General features: G+C 38.5%; 1 protein-coding gene across 1 annotated transcript; it reads right to left on the bottom strand.

The window, feature by feature from the left end:
* Positions 1–24,084: 24,084 nt before the first annotated feature.
* Positions 24,085–26,025, bottom strand: LOC110195751 (C2 calcium-dependent domain-containing protein 4A-like). The gene is given in 3 exon segments (XM_020968650.2): positions 24,085–24,772; positions 24,775–25,415; positions 25,898–26,025. Coding segments are annotated over 2 exon segments (1,167 nt in total). The 5' UTR covers positions 25,358–25,415; positions 25,898–26,025; the 3' UTR covers positions 24,085–24,188.
* Between the last annotated feature and the right edge of the window lie 740 nt (positions 26,026–26,765).

Raw genomic sequence — 26,765 nt, 5'->3', positions numbered from 1 at the left:
TGTATCTAATTTGATATTATCTTGGTAAATGGTGTGAGATATTGGTCTATGCCCAATTTCTGCCAGACTGCTTTCTAACTTTCCCAACAATTTTTTTTTAATCAAATAATGAATTCTTATCCCCAAAACTTAAGTTTTTAACTTATCAAACTCTGGGTAACTATATTCATTTGCTGCTGGAGATCGTATGTCTATTCTATTCCACTGATCTACCTTTCTATTTCTTAGCCAGTACTAGATAGTCTGGATAATTTCTGCCTTATAATATAGTCTAAGATCTGGTACTGCTAAACCTCCTTCCTTTACATTTTTTCCATTAGTTTCTTTGATATTCTACATCTTTTATTCTTCCAAGTTAGTTTTGTTATTATTTTTTCTAGCTCAGTAAAATAATTTTTGGTGCCTTTTTCTATTTTTTTATTTTTATTTTTAGGCAATTGGGGTTAAGTGACTTGCCCAGGGTCACACAGCTAGTAAATGTCAAGTGTCTGAGGTCAGATTTGAACTCAGGTCCTCCTGACTTCAGGGCCAGTGCTCTATACATTGCACCACCTAGTTGATTCCTTGGTCCTTTTTTCAAAAAATGCTTAGTTCTGGTACACCTAGATGCCACAGTGGATAGAACACCAGCCCTGGAGTCAGGAGGACCTGAGTTCAAATCCAGCCTCAGCCACTTACTAGCTGTGTGACCCTGGGCAAGTTACTTAACCCTGATTGACGCCAAAAAAAAAAAGAAGAAAAAAAAATACTTAGTTCTTTGCAGTATGCATTACCTTCAAATTAAAACTTTCACTTTTTCCTCCCTGTCCTTCCCACCTTTAAAAAATAATCATGTGAGCAGGCAGACTTCAGAAAAACCTAGAAAGACTTGCATGAAGTGAGCAGAACCAGGACAACATTGTATACAGTTAACAGCAACAATGTGTGATGACCAACTTTGATAGACTTAGCTCTTCTTAGCAATGCAAAGGTCTAAGACAATTCCAAAACACTCATGATGGAAAATATTATCCACATCCAGAGAAAAAACTATGGAGTCTGAACGCAGATTGCAGCATACTATTTTTCCTTTTTTTCTTTCTTTCTTGTGGTTTTCCCCTTTGGTTCTTTTTCTTCTTTCCAACATGACTAATGTGGAAATATATTTAATATGATTGTACATGTATGGCCTATATCACACCATCTTGGGGAGGAGATGGGGGAAGGAAGGGAGAAAATTTAAAACTCAAAATCTTATGAAAGTGAATGTCGAAAACTAAAAATAAATAAATTAATGTTTAAAAAACCCCAATCATTCCAGGTCAGCATACTACATATTGAAGTGGAAACAGCCAACTAGTCTCGGATTCAGGCAACCTTAGTCCCAGTTGCAATGCTTGAGTTGAGCAAGCTAGTTTTTCTAGGCCTCAATTTCCTCACCTGTAAAATGGGCTAGATACTTATTGTCTTCGTTTCCAGATCTAAATGTAGTAAGCTTTTGCTAGATTTGTTTTTCTCCCCCAAGGAAAAATGGCATTTTTAAAAGCTTTAGAACAGTGAATATTTTTAAAACTTTCATGGACTTGAACTCAGAGAATCTCTTTCTCTAAGCCTCAAGACAGTTTGGCATACATAGAAACCACTTAGGGGGATTGGAACTGTGTAAAATCCATTGTAATAGATCTGTCCCTGGTTCACCCTCAGCCATTCTTTCCTGAGCAGGAAACTTTGATATGCCTATTTTCAGAAAAGCTTGTTCATTCAAGCTGATGCTAATTGCAAGATTAGTCATAGAGCAATGGTTCTTTGAAGGATGTGGAAATACTGTTATTCAAAGGAGAAATCAAATATTATGTATGAATGCAAGCAGATTTGTCCATTAATAATATTTGATATGCTGCTGTGCTCTATCATGGCAATAACAATGGTTGCATGTCAAACAGATGTATATTTGTTGCAGCCATCAAAATCACAGTGTTGTCTTTCTTTCTGTTTTATGTACTAAGAAATGTAGCAACTTGGAAACTTAGCTAACAGGCCATATATTACCAATGGAATCTTCATTAGACTGCGAACTACTGGTGACTGAAAATTAACTACATAAGAACACCATGTTTATTCCAAATTCTAAGCCTTTGAAAATACTATTTTTTATGGAGATAATATTATTCTCATTCTTATTTCTGAAAATTTTTTGCTTATTGATTTTTTTTATTTTGACTTTAAGTACCAACTAAAATGAACACCTCTACTTACACAACAGGACAGGGGGAAAAAAGGATTGTACATGAAACTGTGAATCTCTGTTACAGATAGCTCATTTTTCAGTTTAAGTTTCAACATGTAACTTTCAAAGCTGTTTTGCTTGTCTGTGATTCCTCCTTGCCTCATTCTCTTTTGTGCATTTAGAAAATAGTCATCAGGAATCCCACTTTTTTCTTTTATTGTTTTTCTTTCTGCTTTTGTTAGCCCTATGCCCAGCCCTTCTCTGCCTTCTAAATCTTCCTTCCTTCCCTACACATATTTACTGAAATAAAAAAGAAAGGACAAATAAAACCTTTGTCATAAATGAGCATGGCCAAGCAAAACAAATTCCCACTTTGGCTGTATCTGGAAATGGATGTCTCATTCTGTATTTTGAGTCCATCACCTTTCTGTCAAAAGAGAGAAGCATATATAGTCATTAGTCTTCTAAAATAGTGGTTGGTCGTTGAACTAATGAAAGCTCTTATAAGTCTTTCAAAATTGTCCTTATATTGTTTTCTTGTATAAATTGTTTTGGTTTTGCTCACTTCAGTCTATGTTAATTTATACAAGTCTTCCCAACTTTCCTTGAAATCATCTCTTTCATAAATTCTTATGGCACAATAATATTTCATTACATTCACATTTGTTCAACTGCTCCCCAGTTGATGGCCAATTCCCTTTTTAGATTCTACTTCTTTGCAATAATAGAAAGAACTACTATAAACATTTTTGTACATGGGTTCTGGAATTACTTTCCCAACCCTGACTTGCACTGGCGAATGAGATCCCCACAGCTCACCTACCCTGCCAGGCTCTAGGATAAGCCCAGAGAGTTTGGGGAGACTGTTTCATTAAAATGCTCTTATTTATAAGCCCCACCAAACCCCCATTGGTGATTTCTTCTTCCCTCCAACCTGTAATTATAGGTTGATGTAAATTAGTCAGCCATATGTAATTCGCTTTTAGTAAGAAGTATTTATTAAGGAGATAGAGGAAGTAAGAATGGGTGATACAAAACACTGCTTAATTCAAAGTCTTTGGCACACTCTCCCATAAGTATATACAGAATCCAGAGGAAAGTAGGTTCAAGACTGGAGACCACATGTGGCCATTCTAGAATTCTTTTTGCTGGAGTCCTCAAGATGTTCTCCTTAAGTATAGTGTAGTTTTTCTACCGCGCTCCTTGGAGAGCCTTCATTTTGATTTTTCTCCATGTTTCTAGTTTATTCATAGCTCCTGATGCAGACATTCTGCCAGCTACTGCCACATTCCAAGGACATTGCTAGAATGCCAGTGAAAAAGTCAAAATTCCTCAATATTTTGAGTTCACCAGGACTACCTCTGGCCAAAATGGAGCCAGGGATGGGAAAAGAGAACAAGTTTGAAGATAAAATGCTGACCTCTCTGCCACCTACCCACCCCAATCAATTCCTTCTCAGAGGCTTGGCTAGAGGAATCCATGAATAAGTTGTAAACACCTGACTGCCCTGGATTCCAAAATGGTGTGATATTCTATCAATGACCCACAGGCAGTGACTGAATTTCCCAACCAATCAAAATACATGTTCTGTACAATGCCACTCCAGTTTATTTAGTGGCTTTCAATGACATCTAAATTGATCAAGGGCTTTCTCATGCTTAGTCTAAGGTTTATTATTGATTGAAGTAATTGAGAAGAATTTTCACTTGGTTAATGTATCAGGGCATAACATCTTGGCACTTTAAACGAAATGATACGCTTTGATTGATTGACTCAATTTACACCCACCCTTAGATACATTTGGGTCTTTATAGGCCTAGTTGTGTCATAATGGGGTATACAAAGTATTAAGGGAAGACTAGTTCCTCTGGTGTGAGAGCTGCTGTCCACCTTTGGTGTCCACTTGATTCACTCAACTCTTATTTGTAGCTCCAAGAAACCAGAGCATGTTCAGTGACTACACCCCAGTAAACCATTTTGGCAGATGAGCTAAACCAGGTTGATGGTAACTAATAGATTTCAAACCCATTGGTGAATTGGTGGGGTGTCTACACCACATATGTGAAGGTAGAAGGGCAAATAAGAACAATTTGTTCCAAATGGCCACGAAGGCAGCTAAAGTAGGTGCTATGGAGTGCTTAGAGCTTGGTTAGAAGCAAAGATGCCAAGGTCATCCACTGCATCCCAAGTCATTGTCAATCATCTAGATTTAGGTCTTTTTTTCATTATGACTACAGACAGCTTTTATTTCTTCATCTGAGAACTTCCTATTCATATCCTTTGACCATTTATCAATTGGGGACCAGAATACTTTTTTGATACCCTGAAGGCTATTTATGGGCCAAAGACCTATGGTGCATCTCAACTACTCAGCGCTGATGGAGCCACATTGATTAGTGATAAGGAAACGATCCTGGAGAGATAGGCTGAACACTTCCATAATATTCTCAAAAGACCCATTGACTGTATACCTCAGGTTGAAGTCAATCACTCTCTAGTCAAACTTCCAACTGAAAAAGAGGTTTTGAATGCCATTAGGCTCCTCTCATGTGGCAAAGTTCCTGGTGCTGATTCTATTTCAGCAGAGATTTACAAGGCAGGGGGTCCACTACTCCTACAAAAGCTGACAGAAATCTTCCAGGTTATGTGGTGAGAAAGTTATCCCCCACGAATTCAAAGATGCTTCCATTGCCCATCTTTTTCAAGGAAAAGAAGTTGTCCTGTGACAATCACAGGAGAATCTCTCGCTTAGTTATTAATGGCAAGATTCTTGCCAGAGTCCTCCTTAAGAGTCTGATCCTTCACCTGGAAGATGGTCACCTACCTAAAACCTAGTGCGGCTTCAAATAGTGCCAAGGAATGGTTGATATGGTGTTTGCTACCCAACAACTCCAGGAGAAATACCAGGAGCAGGATAGAGGTCTATATAAAACACTCATTGATCTGACCAATGCCTTTGATAGCGGCAGTTGTAAGGGCTTCTGGAAGATCATGGCAAAGTTTGGTTGCTTGGAGTTCATCAGTATTTCACACCTATCCCATGACAGCATGTTTGCAGAGGATCTAGATAATGGATGATGCTCTCACACTTTCTTAGTCACCAATGGAGTGAAGCAGGGCTGTGTGCTTGCTCCTACGCTTTTTAGCATGATGTTTTCAGCAATGTTGTCAGACACCTTCACTGTGCATGAAAACGGCATCAAGATCAGTTACTACATTGATGGTAAAGTATTTAACTTGAAAAGGCTACAAGCTAAGACTAAGGTAGAGGGAGAATTGGTGTGCAACTTTTTGTTCGAAGATGGTTGTACACTCAGTGCAGCCTTTGAGGCTGAGATGCAACAAAATATGGATCAATTCTCTACTGTTTGTGGTAATTTTGGCCTGACAGTTAACACCAAGAAAACAGAAGTTCTCTACCAGCCAGCATGGCACCATCCAAACATGGAACCATTGGTTAGAGCAAATGGAGAAAATTTGAATGTTGTGGATAAGTTCACTTATCTTGGCAATACACTTTCCAAGGATATACACATAGACGATGGGGTTAATGCATGCATTGCCAGAGCTAGCTCAGTGTTTGGGAAGCCTGTGTGGCAGAGGAAGGGTATTAGGCTGCCTATGAAACTGAAGGTCTGCAGAGCCATTGCACTAACTTCATTGTCATATGCCTGAAAAACCTGGACATTATACCAGCACCAATGCCAGGAAACTGAATTTCTTCCATTTGAGTTGTCTTAGGAAGATTCTGAAGATTGCCTGGAAGAATAAGGTACCAGACACTGAGGTCCTTTCTTGAACTGAACTGCCAAGTATTCAAACTTTGTTGCACAGAGTGGAACTCTGATGTGTTAGTCACATTGTCAAATCCCAAAGGTATGTTTGCCTAATTTTATGCAATTGAAATTGTCCATTTTATGTTCTATGATCCTGTCTATCTCTTGTTTCATCATGAACTCTTCTCCCGTTCATAGCTGCTAATGGTACATTCTTCCTTGCTGCTCTAACATGAATATGGTGTGACCTTTTATATCTAAGTCATATTTTACAGAGAACTCACACAAGGCAAGCACTCACATGGAGGTCAGAAGAAGTGATATAAGAGCACTCTAAAGGTCCTCTGAAGAACTCTGGAGTTGATTGAAAGACATGAAAGACACTGGCACAGGAAAGCCCAGCATGGCAGGCGCTGTGAGCTATAAGCAAAGCAGAATTGCAGTAGCTCAAAAGAAATGTGAGATGCACAAATTCAGAGAAATTTCCATTCCAAATGTTCATCTGAACTATTTGTGCCTGACCTGTGGTAGCACATTCTGAGCTCATATATTGGTCTGATCAGCCATGGTCAGGCAAACTATACCTTGACCCCAACATAATGATGTCATTGTGGTTGGTTTTGATTATGAAGGACAACTATTGTTATAGTCAAAGGCAATGAGCAGTTGAGTAATTTGGGAGTAGAGGTCCAAATTGAATTTTAGAATGTCTGGCCCAATTCATAGGTCTGCCATCCGTGCATCGATGTGGCTACTTTCCAGCTGTGATGTCAACATTTATTATTTTCCTTTTGGGGGATCTTTGCCAGTCTAATTGGTATAAAGTAGAATATCAGAATTACTTTAATTTCCATTTCTCAAATTATAAGTCATTTGGAGTATTTTTTAAAAAATATATGATTTGGATTTCTTCCTGTGAAAACCACCTGTTCATATCCTTTGACCATTTGACAACTGGGGAATGATTTTTAGTCTTATAAATTTGAATCAGTTCCTCATATATTTTGGATATGAGACCTTTGTCAGAGAAACTTGCTGCAAAGATTTTTCTCTATTTCTTTCCTTTCTAATATGGTTTTGATTGCAAAAAATCTTCTTAATTTTATGCAATTGAAATTGTCCATTTTGTGTTCTATGATCCTTTCTGTCTCTTGTTTGGTCATGAATTCTTCTCCCGTTCATAGCTGCCCATGGTATGTTCTTCCTTGCTGCTCTAATATGAATATGGTGTGACCTTTTATATCTAAGTCATGTTTCCATTTAGAGATTATCTTAGTATGGAGTGTAAGACATTGGTATATACCTTATTTCTGCCTGACTTCCTAGTTTTCCTAACAGTTTCTGTCAAAAGTGAGCCCTTACCCCAATCGATGTGGTTATTTGGTTTATCAAATAGTAGGCTACTAGGTTTATTTACTTCTGCAAATTGTGTACCTAATCTGTTCCACTGGATGAATTTTCTAATTTTTAACCACTGCCAAATAGTTTTGTAGTATACTTTGAGATCTGACCCACATTGATACTACTCTACCTGTCTAGCAAAAGGAGGGAGATATATTTTCACAACTCTTCCCCGAGGACAACTTTGGTCATGATAATTGTACAGCACTCAGTTTTGTCTATTGTTCTTTCTACTTACATTGTTGCCATTCCCCTGTATATTGTTTTCCTTGTTCTGCTTACTTCATCCTGCATTCCTTTTCCACTATTTCTTCATATTCTTCATATTTGTTACTTTTGTATGGTTACAGTTATATCCCATCATGTTAATGTATTTATTTCTCCACTTCTCAATGGATATGCTCCTACTTGTCACCAGTTCTATATTGTAACAGCAACAAAAAGTTGTTATAAATATTTGTGTATATATGGAAATTTTCTGTCTGTCACTGATGCCCTTAGCAATTGGATCTCTGGGCCAATAGATAGAAGCATGAGAGATGAACAACCCTCCTTTATTTTTTTTTGCTTAATTCTAGGTTTTTTTCCCCAGAATAGTTGGACCAATTCACAGCTTCACCAGCAGTGTACTAATATGCCTGTCTTCCTCAGCCCCTTCATCAATCCAATATAAATGTTAAAAGATCAGGAGGAAAGCTGTCAATAAATTGGGTAGATCTTGATTCAGTAGATTGTACAGTGAAATGTACAATCAGGGGTGTGATAGAGCCAGCTCGTACGAGCTCATAAGAGCTGATTGATATATTTTCAGTGTGAGCATCTATATCTTAGAAATTGGCAAACACTATAAAAACAGGGCTTAATTTATTAGTAAGAACATGATAGAGAAATAGTTAATATTGCAAATTAAATTTAAAAGTATGCATGTGTATATTTTTTTTTCAAGGAGCCACTTGTTAAACATTTACCAGCACACTACTGTCCACAGTGGAAGATTTTTGGAGGGTATGAACAAGAATTGTATTGAATGAGAAGGCATGGCTGAGTTGTAATCTGCGGAAATGAAAGGAGATCTCACATCAGAGACATGATGGATCCATTCAAATGTTGAAATAATATCGACAGGATTCTTACTTGTATTCTAGTGACTTCGTATTGATTACTGCTAGAATAAAATTAAAGATTTCCATTTTCCTAACAGAGATGATCCTCTTGACCAAAGGAAATTTACTTTACTTCTATTTATCTGTTACCTTAACAACAATTTATAGCAACATGTACATGAATCAAATTATCCCACCAAGATTTTTTCCCCCTAATTTTCACAATATTTTAATCTCTCTGTATGTTAATAATGTAATTTATAATAATAGCTAGCCTTTATGTGGAGATTTATGGTTTGCAAAGTGCTTTATGTTAGTTTGTTCAATCCTCACAACATCACTGTGAGGCAGGTGCTATCATTATCACCATCTTGCAGATGAGGAATCTAAGACTGAGCAAGGGTAAGTGACTTGTCTGGGCTCACACAGATACTGAATCAGGATTTGAACTCAAGTCCTCCTGATTCCAACTGCAGCCCTCTACCCTCTATGCAACCTATGCAAATACATTTTATAGCTCTCTTATAACAATTATAATAGTCTGCTTTGTACTATAATCATTTATGAACATGTGCTAACTTTTCTAGTTTGTAGGCTCTGTATGGGCAGGAAGTATGTCTTCCTTATCCTGGTGCTTACTTGGAACAGAGCAGAATGCCTTCAGCGTCTCAGATTTGAAGGAGACTTAAGACTGCCCATCCTTGGATGCCTTATCATCATATCTATCTAAAATATACTTCCATTGATGACCTTCATTGAGGGGTGTCCACTGTCCCTCAAGGCAGACATTCCACTTGTGGAGAGCTCTAATTATTCAAAGATTTTTCCTGAAATCAACTTGAAATTGGCCTCTTCAGAACTTCCATCCATTGCTCTTTAGTTCTGCCTTCTAAGGCCAGTCAGAATAAATCAATTCCATTTTTCACATAATAACCCTTTAAATACTTAAAAGCTATTGTTTTATCCCTAAGTCTTCTTTTTTCCCCCTCCAGATAAGTATCATCAGTTCCTTTAATCAATCCTCATATGGCATTAACTCCAGGATCTCCCCATAGCTGCCTATATTTGGATCTTTTCCAGCTTATTCTTCACAAAATATGGTGCCTAGAACTGAATACATCTCTCTAAATGTGGCCTGACTGGGTAGAACACAGTAAAACTATTACCTTCCTTGTCTTATACACTGAAGTTCTCTTAACACTTAGTGCTTCTGTGACCTTAAACAAGACACTTTATCTGTTTGCCTCAGTTTCCTCATCTGTAAAATAAGGGTAATAATAATAATAATACCTACCTCCCAGAATTGTTGTGAGGATCAAATGAGATATTTGTAAAGTATTTAGCACAATGTACATAGTAGGTACTATATAAATGCAATTATTATTATTATTATTAATCATATTGCAGCCTGATTATATTAACTGTTTTGCAACCATACAACACTGTTAAATTATATTGAATTTACAATCCACTAAAACCTCTAATTCTTTTTTCAGAATAACTGCTATCTAGCCTCACTTCCCTCAGTTTGTGCTTGTAGAGTTGATTTTTTTTAACCTAAGTTCAGGACTTTAGATTTTTCACTACTAATTTTCATTTTAATTAAGATCAGTGTTCTACCCCAAATCTTTTTGGATCCCACCTCTGTCATTCAATATGCCATTTCTTTCAGCAAGTTTGATAAACATGCTATCTATAACTTCATTTAAATCTTAATAAAAATATTAAGTAGAATTGGGCCAAGTCCAAATCACTGGGGCACTGAATTGGTGTCTTCCTGCCAAATTGGCATTGATCCATTAAAGAGTTTTTAGGTCCAACTGAAAAAGAAATTGTGAATCTACTTATTCTACTATAGTCTCTCCATAATAAGATGATGGACTTTGTTAAACACTTTGCTAAAATCTAGGTATAGTATATAGTTGTGGTATTTTTTTTGATTGACCAATCTACTAACCCTGTTGAAAAGGTAAATGAAGTTAATATGGCTTGACCTGTTCTTGATGAAGTCATGATGGCTCTTGGTGATCATCATTTTCTTTTCTAGTGTTCACTGACAGCTCTAATAAAAAATTTTAGAATTTTCCCATCAATAGAAGTCAAGTTTACTGGCCTATATTTTACGATTTCCATTTTCTTCTCTTTTTTGAAAATTAGGACAATATTTGCTCTTCTCCAGTCCTGTCATAATTCTTTTGTTCTTTATAATCTTTCAGAGATTATTGCAATGGATCAACAACCACATCTCTTAGTTATTTTAGCACCTGAGGATGAAATTGATCTCGGTTAGTTGACTTGAACTCATCAGAGACAGCTAAAGGCTCCTTACTTATGTTTGGCATCAACTTCATATTAGTCATTTTTCTTTCGTCCCTTTAAATTCAAGGTCATTCTCTGTGGCAACAAATACAAATGCAAATAAAATTTTAAACTTGGCTTTTTTCTGTCATCCATTACTATCATCTTATCCACCCAGAGAAACAATCCTATCCCATCTTCAATCCCCCTTTTTTTCCTTAATATACATTAATGCTTCTCCCTCTTCTTTCCATTTTCCTTGGCTTCCTCACCAGCATTTCCCAATTCTAAATTTTAGGACTTCTGGAACTATTCTTACAGGACCATGCCATGCTTTTGTATTTGTCCTGCATCCTTCCCTAGCTTCTATCTTCTGTACTTACCTTTTAAAAATCTCAGATGGATGAAGAATTCCCTATATATTCACTTAAGTATCAGTAATGAAAATAATATTGGTGCCCCTGATATCTTCACTCACCCAAGATTTGTTCATCTTTGTTGCTGTTCAATTGTTTCAGTCATGTCTGACTCTTCATGACCCCAATTGGGGTTTTCTTGGCAAAGATAGTGGGGTGGTTTGCCATTTCTTCCTCTAGCTCATTTTCTGGATGAGGAAACTGAGGCAAATAGGGTTAAATGACTTGCCCAGGGTCACCCAGCTAGTAAGCATCTGAGACCGGTTTGAACTCAGGTCTTCCTGACTCTAGGCTCAGTGCTCAGAGACATTGTGCTACCTAGCTGCCAATGGTTTGCTAATGCTTCATACTTTCTAGCAGAATCTTTAAAAAACAACAATGTGAATTACCAGAATTAGGTAGTAGTCATGTATTTTGACAAGCCTTAAGAAGTTCGCTGTCATACATTGGATGTGTGTCCCAAAAGCCAGTATCATTTCTTATGAGATCAGTTAAGCACTACCTCAGCACTCCTCAGCAGGGAGCTACCAACCACCATTCTTTCCCCGATTCTTACTGCATGTTTTTCTCACCTGACAACACTTGTGGATCCATATTACTATTATTTGTTGGATAACTTGCTGTTTCATTCTTAGAGAGTGCAGCTCCTTCTCTTCATAAAGAACCACATATCTATTACACATTTGTCACATTCTTTTTTTCTTCCCCAAACCTCTGGAACAGGCCAGGATTCCCCTATGCCTCTTCAGATTCCTTTTCTTTATATATTTTTTATTTAAGTCCTGCTTACATTTTTAAGAGCATGCAACTCTAAATGACTCATTAAATTGAACTGGTCTCTAAAGAACCACTGTTTACATTTTATGAGTATTGTAAAGAGGAATCGGTACACACTAATGATACACAAACCAAAGTGAGAGCTTTTAGAAAGAAATCTAGCAAATGCAATGTGCTATAAATAAAAAGCTGATTCTTCAGGTACACAATATATATTTTCTAAGTGTCTATTTTAAGAAAGTAACTTACTGGAAATTACACACTAAGGTAATAAAGACCACAATCAGTCAATTCAAAGGAGTCATACTGAAATTCTACCATAGGAAAACAAACCCAAAAAACCAGAAATTAAGCCCATCAACTGGGGTAAACATCAATGGCTGAATAAATTGTGATATATGAGTGTACTGAAATATTGTAGCTTTGTAAGAAACCATAATAAAAGAAACTTGGAAAAACAAAGGAAGACTCATACGAACTGATGCAGAAAAAAAAGAAAGCAAAACCAGGAGAATATGTATAATGACTACAATCAATGAAAACAACACTACAACGTAGATGAAACCAGGTCAATTGTAATGATCAATCTTTTCCCCAAGGTACAAATGACAAAACATTACTCCTTTCCATTAGGAGAAAAGTACAGGATACTATGGGAATAGAATATAGCATGTACTCTCAGTGAAGACACTGTATTGCTTGATTTTTCTTAATGGTTTTCTTTAGTAACCAAGGAGGCTTCATTGCAGGTGAGGCATATTAGAAAATGACTTCGGTATAAAAAAGAAAAGACAACTAGAGAAATGATATGCACAATGAATACAATAATGTAAATTAAAAGAGCACTGAGATGAAGGCAGTTGTTGCATACTTGTACTGACTATGGTACCAGGAAAGATTTGAGGAAATGGACCTTATTACTTTCCTTGGAGAAGTGAGAGATGATGAGTGTAGAATATTATACAGGTTATCATACATAATTATGTTGGTTGGTTTTGCTTTTACTTTTTTTTGCAAGGATTGGGGAAATAGGCCAGTGCTATATCTGAAAATGACTAATGTAAAAACAGAAGGCACCAACAAATTTTTAAAAAAGAATATATGACGTGGTCTATAATAAGCTTATATTTTTGTTTATCTTTATGATTTAATCTTACCCTAGTTAATTATGATACATGTTAGTTTAATAAAACAATTTGGGGAAAACCTGAAAAAAACAGTAAAACTTTCTTTTTTTTTTTAAAAAAAAGGAAATTTTATCACTCAAAATTCACCTTTCTAATTGATCCTGATGGAAAACTTTCACAGTAAATCTGTAGCTCAAATTCTTCATGGAGCAAAGGTGATAGAAGCTAGGATGATACACATGCAACACATTTGTATAGTTACTTTAAAAACAGTTTTCTTAAAAAATCAAAACATTTTACTAATGTCCCATCAGTACTCTGACAACTATTATGGTAGGGTGTACAGTACCTTCAATGAATCCATGGCCAGAATAAAATACTTAAAAGCACTGAGTTTCACTGAAGAACTTGTGCTATGTCCAACTACATAATTGTACTGTAAGAGGTGAATTTATTAATTATAGACTGTTTTGCACAAACTCAATGTAGCTAAAATTACAAGGGAAATAGGTAACTGGAAAAAAATCTTCACAGAAAATACCTCTGGTAAAGGTTTTATTTCTAAAATATGCAAGGAAATTATTCAAATTTATAAGCATAAGACTCACTCCCCAAATGATAAATGGTCAGATTATGTGAACAGGCAGTTCTCAAAGGAAGATATCCAAGCTATAAACAGCCACGTTTAAAAAAACAACAACTCCAAATAACTAATGATTAGATAAAACTAAAGCGACTCCAAGATTTTACCTCATACCTATCAGGTTGGCAAAGATGAAAAAAAAATTAAAATGACAGATGTTGGAGGGGCTGAGGGAAAATAGGCACATTTAATGTACTTTTTTGTGCCTGCAAAATGGTCCAACCAACTTGAAAAGCAATCCGGAGCAGTGACCAAAAATGTCATTAAACTCTTCATACTCTTTGATACAGAAGATAACTATACTATGCCTATACCCTAAAGAGACCAAAGAAAGAGGAAGAGGACCCAGATGTACAAATATATATACACACATATGTATTGCCTTAAATACATATATACATATATATATATATATGTATATATATATATATGTGTGTGTGTGTGTGTGTGTGTGTGTGTACAGAGAGACAGACAGAGAGACAGAGAGGTGTTTAATAAATACTGATTGATTGATTGATTGACTGGGGGACCTTCTAGGTATAGGGAATGGCTTTGTTCATGCATTGTTGTATGAGGTGAGAGAAATACAAGTATATTATCTATAGGAGCCTGAGAGTTGACCTGTTTGTCTGGAAGACAAAGGATTTTAGTGGTATCAAGAGAAAAGGCTGAAAAATCTAGGGGGCATCAGATTGTGGGCAACCTGGAGTACCAGACAATAGAGTTTGAACTTTACATGGGAAGATGCCCAAGATTTCTAAGCACAGGACAAGGTAACAAGATCTTTGGGTAACGAAGATTATTCTAGTAGCCAAGTGGACAAATGAAAGAAAAGGTCAAGAGACCTATTAGGAAGCTATAGTACAAAGAGAATGGTAATGAGGGAGGTGGCAGTGGGAACAGGGACAAGGGGAAGGACGCAAGAGATATTACAGAGGTGGACTTGGTCACTGATTATATGTGACAAGTGATATTCAGAGAAAAAGATGCCAAGATAACCACAAGTTTACAAACTTGGGGTACTAGGTAAAGTTTCTACAGACAGAACTATGAAGTCAGAAGGAAGGGCATGTTTAGGAGGAAAAAAAAACAAGCTTGTTTTTTGGACAGATTGAATTGAAGTATTTATTACACATCCTCTAGGAGAGGTCCTAAAGGCAATTGGAGATCTAGAGCTCAGGAGACTGGTCATAACCATGAATCTGGGAGTCAACTGCAGAATGTTGGTAGTTAAAGCCACAGATAGGAGTGAATGAGATTTCCAAGGGAAACAGTGTAAACAGAAAAGAGAAGAGGGCTGAAGAGAGGCCTTTGGACATTACAAATGGATTTTCTAAAACCGCCTCTTCTAAGGGAACATAAATGTAGGACACACGCTCTCAGTTGAGGTAACAAAACAGATGAGCAATAGGCTAGGATCTCCCACAAGAGGGTTAGGACTGAGGGTCCCCTGCTACCATCAAGGACTGCGTTGGAATGCTGAATGGGAAGCTGACCATATTTATATTCATATTCCCACATGTGCTAATATGCTGGATTATCTCTTAACAGATGTGTAGTTGGCCTATCCTAAAATCTCCGGTGAGGTCTCACTTTTGAAGCCTTCACTATGTGTAGTTACCTCCATCTCTGGCAAGGAATTTGCCACAGATGCTTTTTGTCTTACTTGTGGCTCCATGATGTTCCCTTTCTTGTCCATACTGAGCCGTCCTGTCATTGTCTCATGCTACTGTCTATTGCTTACAAAGCAGGCAGTAATCACTACGGCTAGATATTTGATCAAAATACTGCTCTATGGTTGACCCTTTTAGCTATGACATTTTCCAGATGATATGGAATAATTAAAGGTGATAGAATTCTGCATAGAATTCTGATAGAATTGCTAATCTTTCCTAAATTAAGCTCAGATAAGACTTTGAAGTAACAGCTCTCCAAGTCATGATCATGGACATTGGCAAAGGCAGAAAGATGTTGTTGGACTATCCTAGCCCAGCAAAATCATGTCTGTGGAGGCCCTAGCCAGCAGACCTTCCACCAGGCTTTTTATTTTGTCCTAGATATCTAGAGCCATGCCAAAAGTCTCCTGGGGGAGGTCTGAATTAATGCTCCCTCTGAAACATTGGCAGAAAAACTCATTTATTTCCTGTCCAATGGAATTGTTGGCAGCTTCAAAAATCAGAATTAATTTAGCCAGTAGAGTTTAACTAATGCATACAGTGAGGAATTGTTCTGATGACGCTCTTTAAGAAATTTGACCTGAAATGTTACCTCTTTTTACACTTAGAAACTTAGTTCTAATTTTGTTCTCTTTAGATCTTCATAGCTTATTTTAGAGATTGAGCTTTTGTGTGGTGGTGCATGCCTGTAATCTCCACTAAGGAAGGCTAAGGCTGGTGGATATTTTGAGCTCAGGAGATCTTAGCTACAGTAGACTAAAGCCAGTGGTGTAGCCACCCTAAATCCAGCACTAGGGTGATTGATGCCTAAGGAAGGGTGAACTTGCCTAGGTCAGAAATGGAGCAGATCAGCTCAGTAGCCGGCCAGTTAGTAGCATGACTAGGCCCTTGAGTGTCAGCTGTACTTCTAACCTAGGTGAGATATGGAGACTTAGTCTTTAAAAATGAATTATGACTCTTCTAGTTTATAAATCTTTCATTCAATTTAATTTTGTTCAATTCAACACTTATTAAGTGCCTCCTATGTACTAGATTCTGTGCTAGGAATACAAAGCAAAAATGAAATAATCTCTGCCCTCAGGGAATATACATTCTATTGGAGTAGTACAAAAGGTACAATGCACACAGGAAAAATGATACAAAATAAATATAAAATACATACAAAAGTACATTTAATTCAGTTCCAAGAAGGAGAGAGCAATAATAACTGGGCATAAATCCTAAGGAAATAGTCTTCTAGGCCAGTTAGTGAATCTGGAATTTAGGCTTATTTTTTGTTATGCTATCTTTCTAAAGACTTGTCACACTACTAATTGAATCTCACATTCATATAGTACTTCTCTAGCAACAACCCTGTGAGGTGATCTAAGTATTGGTATGCCTAGTTCACAGATGAGAAAGTTGAGGCTCAGAGTGGTTAAATGACTTGCTCAAGGTCTCATAGCTGCTAAGTAATGGAGCTAGGACTGAAATTTCTGTCTCATGAATCTAAATTTAATGTTCTTTCCACTTCTCCCTGCTGCCTTTCTTGATATTACACTCTTGGGCATTTTTCCCTGATTTTCCTATAACTACTTAGTTGAGCTGCTCTGCACAATTAGTTGAAATCTGAGGTCTTTTTATTTTCTTTCATTGACTAATTCTTTCAATCAAAAGAATGACGAATTACACAAGCTCAATTATCATGAAAATCGTTTATGAAATTCAACGTGTTGCTGAATAAGCCACTAACAAGCTTCATCCCTGATAAACCTCAATAAAGTTTTTTAAAAACAAACACAACCCCATGTAACTTTTTGTGCTTTCTATACAAATAGAACTACTTTTAACAGTTATCCTTTCCTGTCATTCTTTATCAAACATCTGTTTTTCACAGACACTTTCAAGGTGTACCTCTGCCATTAGATGGTTCTTTAGTTTCATCCTCAAGGTGTTGTTTATCACATTTATATGGTACAATTATTGCCAGGTGAAGGTTGGCTAATGCATTGGTAGCTTAGATAGAGCACAGATCAGAGTGCATAAAATATCTGAATCTGCTTTGGATTTTTATCTGTTGCATCTTCATCTGCATATCATTGACCACTGATGAGGTGCCCATGATGGTTAGAAATATGGAACTTAGCAGTTCTTCCCATTATGGTCTACACACCATGACAAAGAATAAAAACTTGTAGATTATGTTTTAAAAAAAAGAACAACACAAAAGATATTACTATGGGGGTTCATAAAAGATAATGAGTTCCACAAAAGGTCAGGCAGGACCCATGTTTTGCCATTAGCTTATATTAAGAAAGGAAGTTGGTCAAGTCATGGTACACAGTTAACAGACTAGGGGAGTTGCTACAAATGCAAACTAGATTTTATGGGACCAGAGTCATTGATCAGAAGGATGAATACTCATGGGATGAACTAATAGGCCCATTTTGGGAACAGCAATAGAAATAAGGAGCATATAATTATTGGTATTTAATAGATGGGAACCTATTTCCTTATGAAGTGAAGCTGATCTGAATAGAGTAGGAAGGACAAAGCAATACATATAATTTAAAATATCCACTAGATGGCACCAAAATGTAGCCTAAATTTAAAATTTCCCTTGGAAAAACCAATCTCACATAACTGATATTTCAAATATATAGTCATAATTATTTTTATGTCAAAAATCATTCAAACTATTTAGTGATATAAGAAACTTTATGTGCAGATGTTTCTTAATTTCTTAAAGGTGAAGTTCAAAAGACTTACTAGCTTGAAAGACACTTGATGTCTCTGATCAGCACAAAAGCCATCCATAGTTCCAGAGCACAGATGATGAATGATCTCTCGCTCACCTCCTGACAGAGAGTGGGTGAATGCATGATGTAGCATGAGACATATATTTCTGGACACACTCAATGTGGGGATTTGTTTTGCTTGACTATACAAATAACTGTGTTACAAAGGTTTTGTTTTCATTTTCTTTGAAGTGGAAGCACCTGGGGAAGGGCGGAAAGTAAGATAAAATAAAATGGAAGAAAAGAATACTCAGTGTTAGATTAGAGTCAAAAGGCCTGGATCCTAGTTCTGTTTCTGTTTCCTTTTTTAAAAAAAGTTTTATTCAAGTTAGTGTTAAGTTCACATATTTTGTTTTTACAATACAAATACAGATTACTCTCACTTTGTGAGAGATCTCATAATAAAACAACTAAGTAGAACTAATAATTCAGTGACCTCATATTAACATGTTGCAACATTTCACGTCTGTAGCATATCTTCTCTATTTTTAATGAATAAAAATCTATTTTCTTTCCTGCCCACTCCCTACCTTCAAAAAAGAAAGAAAAGCAAATTTCTTGTAACAAATAAGCATAATCATATAAAACAAATTCTGTTAATGATTGTGTACAAAAATATATCTATGTCTCATTTTGCACCCGAAATCCATCGCCTCTCCTGCATGGATAACATACTTTATCACCGATCCTCTGGAGTCATGAATGCTCAAAGTATTGATCTTAGCTCTTGCAGGCTTCAAAAAATTTTGTTTACATCGTTATTGTGATATAAATTGTTCTCTTAGATCTGCTCATTTCATTCTTCATCAATTTATAAAAACCTTCAAAATTGTTCATTTTCATAATATTGATGTTATAGTATAATTTGTCTTTCTGTCTATGCATACTTTACTCTTCTATCTGTCCATACAACTACTCAGTCTCTTCTGGGTCTAGGCCTAATAGTGGAACATCTGGGTCAAAGGGAATGCACTGTTTTGTAACCTTTTGCGTATAATACAAGGTTGCTTTCCAGATTGGTTGTACCCATCCATAGGTCCTAACAATGCATCAATGTACCTGCTTTCCCACAACTCTTCCCATATTTATCATTTTCCCTTTTTTCCCATCCTTGCAACTCTGATGAGTGTAAGGTGGAATCTCAGAATTGCTTTAATTTGCATTTCTCTAAATATTAGTGATTTGGAACATTTTTTTTAATGTGGCTATAGATAGCCTGGGCTTCTTTTCTTGAGAACTGCCTGTATCTGTAGACCACCTAAATACTTACATGCTAAATAACACTTAAGTGTTAAATAACACTTAAACACTGTTAAATACTAAGTTATTCAACCCCATCATTCTCCATTTACTGCAAAAATGAACGAGATGATGTTTGTGATCTCCAAACTTCTCTGTATTTAACAACTCAATTTGAAAGCCTGGCTCTAGCCTCCCTCATCTGAGAGAATTTTAGAACTGGGAAGGAATTTGGAGTTCATATACTTCAGTTTGTATTTTATCCTATAGGCAGTTGGTGGCCACTGAAAATTCTTGAGCCTGGAAGCAACATTGTCAGTCCTGTGTTTTAGGCATATTGAATTGGCAGCTTTGTGGAGGGTGTATTAGAGATGGAAGAGATGAGGCAGGGAGACTGAGTAGGAGGCTATGGTAACAATTGAGGTTGGAAGTCATGAGGACCTGAACCAGGGTGGTAGCCACAGGAGCAGAGACAAGGGGCTGGGTGTTCTATAAGTGTCAGCTACTTGTTATTATTGCAACCATTAACTTATTTTGCCTTAATATATTTTATAGGATGTTACCGTACTTAACTGGTAAGTTTTCATAATACACCTTTTCCCTTTGCTATAGATATAACAAAAGAGGTAGCCAGTCATAGAAGAGATGGAAGGACAAAATTAGTATCAGAAACATTTTGATTTTAATTCTACCTCCAGAGCACCCTAGCTGTGGGATCATGGGCAAGCCCCTTGACCTCTCATTGCCGTAGGCAAGTCTCTAAGAATATAAATGACACAAGAACTGTTGCTCTTCACTGATGGAGGGAGTTTTTAATACAGAAATAAAATTATGTATCTCTAAAATAAAGTATATGGGAATTAGATATCATATCCTACTGGAATATGTAGACTCCCTCCAGCCTACAGGATAAAATTCAGACTCCTTACTCTGGCATTGAGGAACATCCACAGTCTGGCTCAAGTCTACATTTTTAACCTTCCTTAATTCTTCTCCCCTTCACACACTCTATATCACAACCACACTCTACTACTAGCCATTCTCCTGCATCATTCTTCCTCTCTTGCCTTCCTGCATTTGTACAGATCATCCTAGATCAGGGCTTCCTAACTTTTTTTTTTTGCATCCCAGACCCCTTTGGTGGTTTGGTGAAACCTGTAGACCCTTTCTTGGAATAAAGTTTTTTAAATGCAAAAAATATATCACATTACAAAAGTAACCAGTTACATTGAAATATAGTTCCCACACAGCCAGATGGCACCACGGATAGAGTGCTGGGCCTCAAGTCAAGAAGACTCATCTTTCTGGGTTTAAATCTGGCCTCAGAAACTTACTAACTGTGTGATTCTTGGCAAGTTACTTTACCCTGTATGCCTCAGTTTTCTCATCTGTAAAATGAGCTGGAAAAGGAAATGGCAAACCATTCCAGTATCTTTGCCCCCAAAAACCCAAATGGGTTAAAAAAAGAGTCAGTTGGACATGACTGAAACAATTGAACAACAACAAAATGGTTATCAGGATTTTTTTTTTAAGTTCATGGACTCTATGTTAAGAACCATTGTTCTAGATGCCTGAACTGAGCTACCTCTGCCTTTCCATCTCTCAAAATCTGTTTCTTCCTTTAAGGCCCAGTTCACATTCTACTTGATATCACACTCGAGAGGCTACAGTGAATAGTGGAAAGGGCCCTGGCCTATGAGTCAGCAGAGACCTAGGATCAAATCCCACCCCTGACATTTATTAGCTGACTTACCATGATAAATCACTTAATCCCTTTAAGCCTGAGGTTTTTTTTTATCTGCAAAATAAGTATAGCAATATCATTAGTACCTACCTCACTGTATTGCTGTGAGAATCACATGAGATTATATATATATGTATAATAAATACAATTGTCACTTCTTATCAATATTATAATTTGATTACAACAGTTGTATTATTCTAAATTTCTTATCCTTGCAAAATGACCCAAAATTTATCCCTTACACAATGGCCCATCTTTTTAATAACAATCTCTTGGAGATGCTGCATGGCTGTGAGTCATGGAAAATCATAATCTCCAAAGAATTAAAATTGAGGATAACTCAAAGGGCAATGGAAAGGCATATGGTGCTCATGAGCAGGGTGCAACTTATTATTAGTGAAGAATTGTGCAAGAGAAATAGTGTAAAGAATACTATTAGAGGATCACTTGAAAAATAATGGACTGGTCATATATCGTCACAATGTTGAGAGACCCAGAGGAAACCCTCAGTATGATGTATGAATTCCCAATGGTAGATTATGGAAGACAGAGAATAATAGATTTAGATCTGGAAGTCTTGAGACCATTAAATCTAACTCCCTCATTTTCACATATGAGGAAATTGAAACCGAAAGAGATTAAGTGACTTGCTGAAAGTAACATGGATTTTCTGAAATGGTATCTGAACTTATGTCTTTCTGACTCTAATTCCAGAGCTCTACTATGCTACAGAATTTCACAGAATAGGTTACAATTGCGCATTGGTGTATTCTTGCATCCCAAGAGTAATACCTTGTATTTTGGGGGAGAGGAGAGCCAGAACTGTAATTTTATTAGTTCGGGGAGCTCTCAGGGAGAAAATTCCCTCCACAGATGTAGAAAGGCCAAATCTGTCCCTCTATTACCTCTTCCATTGAATCTCTTGTACACAGTAGGCACCTAAATGCTTGCTGAATTGCATTACCGTTATCTTTCTGGTGTTGAGACTGATTTCATTCAGACTAAAGTAGTGTTTATTTAATAGGATCTGTTTTGTGGGTAGTAACAAAGGAGCATGTTGTCAACAACTGGTACAATTAAAGCAGATTTAGATGGAAAAACCTTATGCCATATTTATGTACTATTGACAAAGTAGCACTAATCACTTCTTATTTAGGAAGAGAGAACCTCACTGCTATCCATATTCTATTGCCTATTTTTAAAAGACTAACACTAGCAATAAAATAATGATAATAGCTTTCATTTCTATAATACCTTAAATTTTGCAAAGCTGAGAAAGACAGAGAGACATACAGAGAAAGGAAAAAAGTTGAAGAAATATGCCTGACTAATCTCCAGTCTAAACTATTCCTGTCAATTACCTCAGTTGATTAGAACATGATGTTAACACGACCAGGGCCTTGGGCCTTAGAGGGATGGTTAGTTCCTTCAGAAGAGAAAATAGCTTTCTTAATAAAAGATGGAGAAGCAGCATGGCCCACTGCAGAGGTGTCAAATACAAGGCCTGAAGGCCATACATAGGAGTGGAGCCTGAACCAGATTAAAATGTAATTGGGAAATATTTAACAAAATAAATAAAATTATAATACACCAATGTTAATATGTGGTTTTTTAAACATACATAGTTTAGTGCACTCATTTTTTTTTGAGTTTGACACCACTGGCCTAATGGATAGAGGGATGGCCACAGTCAGGAAGATCTAGATTCAAGCGGTGTCTCTGATACACACTGGCTATGTGACCCTGAGCAAATCACTTAACTTATGGGATCCCAGGCACATTTCTAAGACTAAATTGCCAAGCAAGTGCTGATCTGCATTGATAGAGGAAGTTTCCTAACTGAGAGTTCCCTATACCTAAGAAAACACATTGGTCAAACAAAACACTGGGATATTTAACTTTTTCAAATGACTGAAGTGAACTGGAAAGAGCATTGGGTTTTACAAATATTATCTCATTTTATTCTTTTGACAGCCCAGGGAGATAGGTGCAATTATTATCCCCAGTCTACAGAGGAGGAGACTGAGACAGAGAGAGGTTAAGTAATTTGCCCTGGGTCACACAGCAAGTGTCTGAGGTCAAATTTGAACTCAGGTCTTCCTGACTTTAGGTATAATAGTCTTTTCACTGCTAAATGAGGAATCTGAACAAGATATGTCTAAGGTCCCTTTCTATTCTATATCTATGATTTAAAGATGCTATAACCTGGGAAATCCCTTTCAGCCCATTTGAGTTCTTTTCAGTTGCTGATGGCACAAGGGGATTGATGTCTCTGTTCAACCAATGAATCTGTTAGAAGGCAACAACGAGACAGTGAGGACATCAAATTCCATGGATCCTTCTACTTTAGATTTTGGTTCTGGAATCCAGCAACACAAATAGTCTAAGCCTGTGCTTCTCTTCTACTTAGAGCATTAAGAAGGTCTGGGATGAGTTTTTGAAGTATTTGAGATACAGTAGGTGATAGAACTACATTCCCCAAAAGGAAAAAATTTGCTACTTCAGAGCACTGTTCAAGTTCATGTATGTATGAAAAAGTTTATATAGTTTAGATATAATTTATATAGTACGTGTATGAAGAAGTTTATATAGCGATTTAAGGTTTTCAAAGTGCATCATAAACAATATCTCATTTGACCCCCATACCAACTTTATGAAGTTAAGTGTTATTATTAACCCATTTTTACAGATGAAGACACTGAAGCTCACAAACATTAAGTGATTTGTCCAGTGTCACTTTAGTCTCTGAAGCTTGATTCTAACCCAGGTCTTCCTGACTCCTAGTCCAGCACTAAGCACTATGTCATTGTCTACAGATGAGTGCTTAAATGTTCTCCCATACGTTAAGATGTACCTTGGGTTCTAACTCGATAGAACGTGAACCTCAGCAATACTTTAAAGGAAAATACACTTTTTATTAATTAATTACAAAATAGCTGCCAGGGCCCAGGCCTCCTGGGGTTAACAGAAAGCACCAGGAATGGAGGAGTGAAGCTGGGCCACTGTCAGAGAAGTATGGATCTCAGCTCCAACTCTCCCTGGCCCAGCAAACGGTCCCGCTCCAGGCCCCGGCCCTTGTTCTCGGCCTTGACGCTCACGGCCGTGCGCCGCAGGTCGTCTTCCGACAATCCGTCGAAAAAGAAGTCCTCGTTAAAGACTGGATTTCGGCTCCGCCGGACCACGGCGCTGCGTTGTTTGCGCGTCTTGCCGGGAGGTACCAAGGTGAAGCTGACTCTGCAGCCGATGGCCCCCGGCTCAGTGGTGCGGCTGTAGAGACCCTCGGCTCTGAGCAGGCGGATGCGCAGCCGCCGGGACACCGGACAGTACTTGGTCGCCAAGTGCAGGGCCCCGCCGTCGTGGTCCAGGGCCACGGTGGTCTCGACCTCCAGGCGTTCCTGCTGTGGGCCCAGAGGGGATGGGGACGGGGTTGGGGATGGAGCCCGTGCCCGAGCAGAGTCGGGCTGGCAGGTGGCTGGCAGGGTGACGCGACCTGCGTCCCGGACGGCATCATAGTCCTCATCATCATCTTCAGCGCTGGAGACTGAGCGGGCCCGGGCCAGAACGCGGCTCCCACTAACTCGCAGCGCCCGCCAAAGAGCGAGTCCGGGGCCCGGAGGAGGCGGTGGCAGCGCGGACGGCTCCGGGAGCGCTTGGTGGGAGCGTCCCGGGGCCGGGGGGAATCATAGGGGGACGAGCTGGCAGAGGAGGAGGAGGTGGTGTCGGAGCCGTCTGGGGTGCCCTTCTGCCCTAGTGGGTAACAAGTGTCGCTGCTGCCGCAGTAAGTGTGAGCCCGAGGCCGCGGGGACTGCAGGACAAGGGCAGCAGCGGCTGCAGAACCCCCGAGGAAAAGAGATTCCTTACGGCGGGTATTCGGGCTCTCCAGCAGCGCGCAGAAGCCATATGAGGTCGGCCGGCGCGGCAGGTGCGGCAGCGAGAGGGCAGCCTGCGAGCGCGGGTCCCAGTCCGTAAGGTCCGGGTCCTCCTTGGCGTCCACAAGCGCTGGCCGAAGCTCCTCCTCCTGCCAACGCTCTCGGGTAGGGGCGGGAGAAGGACTGGGTAGAAGCCTGGGGGGTATGCAGAACTCTGGGATGCTGTCTGGGGTAAGAACATTGGTAAAGGCAGAGGTTGCCGCTGGGCGTGTCCGCAGCCGTAGGAGCCGCTCCAGGCACCACATTTGAGTGGCAGTATACTGTCGTGTGTGAGAGGGGGTTTTTTGGATCAAGCTAATCTACCTAGAACACACAAGAAGACACTTTGGATCAGGGGATAGCAATTTTAGTTTCTTTTGCTTTGAAATGTTACTTCTCCCTCCCACTCTTAGCCTCCCAGGCTCCGATTCCCCGGCCTCCCCAAGACTTGGTAAACTACGTGGAAGCCCAAGTGCATGTTCTGATGTTTCAACTTGCCTTGTCGATTGAAAAAGCTTTCCTTTCTTCCTTATTCTCTCATCTTGGTCCCCCGCCCCCTCCTCATTCCAATAGAATTTATTTTCCTAAAACCCATAATCCTAAAATGTTGTCTAAATTTGGCCCTAGTTTCTTCTGTGCTGCCTCTCAGAAACAGTTTGTGCAATGATTTCGTGAATTCCCAGATTATTGCATATTTTCCTTGAAAGAGGGAGGGGGACAAGTAAGCGAAAGATCCTAGCCAAGAAACAGGTCGTCCTTTCAGGCCCGGATTATCAAGCAAATAGATGTGACCCCTCCGTACATACCTAGAATTCACTTATTATTCTTTGAGGCTCCATGTTTGCTGATTATAGCTGCTTGCAGTGGTGGCTGACTTCACATAGGTCTGCTCAAGTGCTGTTAGAAAGCAGCAGCCGCAGCAGCCGCAGCAGCCGCAGCAGCAGCAGCACGAGAACACTTGCTTGGCAGCAGCTTTATAGAGGCTGCGGGCAAACGTCCAACCAATAAGCCACCGAACTTCTAAGATAAAACCTGCCCCTCAGCGCTTTGAATATATTTCGCCAGTTGTGTAACCAGATAATATCCACGTGGTCCCACCCTTACCCCTTCTTTTTGCCACGCCACATGGCCAAAGCCGTTGAGGAACTTTAGAAAACCCTACCGTTTCCATGGCATGTGTAGAAACCGCCGCCCCTCTCATTTCTTTATACCTTATATCCAGTCATTTCCTTCCCCTTTCCACCATCCCGAAAACACAAACCTAAGTTTGCCCCCATGAAAAACTGTGGCTTTTGTATCTGACACTTTTCCATCCCCTACTCTTTCTGATCTTTAGCAACATTTCCTACTTATTCACAGGAACCTAAAGCTGTTATGTTATCCAGGATATCCTAATAGTCCTCCACTCAAACCTCCTCTTTCTATATTTTGCTCTACTCTGAATCTTTCTCTCATTGTCTGCCACTTTTGAAAATGGCCAAAGTTGCACTCTCCTATTTGGATGTGGTTTGGAAAAAATATTAATCTAAGTTATGTGAAGATTTCCCCTGATACAAGGCTTAATATGTTGCCCCCCCCCCGATTTCTGGATTTTAACATTCTTTAACCCAAAAGAAAAGTCCTTAATGATGGAATATCAGATATCAAAGAGAGTTGCATATAATTTGAAAGGAG

The sequence above is a fragment of the Phascolarctos cinereus genome, unplaced genomic scaffold, assembly GCF_003287225.1.
Source record: "Phascolarctos cinereus isolate Bilbo 61053 unplaced genomic scaffold, phaCin_HiC Scaffold_3;HRSCAF=262, whole genome shotgun sequence".
Classification (NCBI taxonomy): domain Eukaryota; kingdom Metazoa; phylum Chordata; class Mammalia; order Diprotodontia; family Phascolarctidae; genus Phascolarctos; species Phascolarctos cinereus.
Note: the sequence above shows the minus strand (reverse complement) of the source record. Positions and strands in the feature narration are given on the sequence as shown.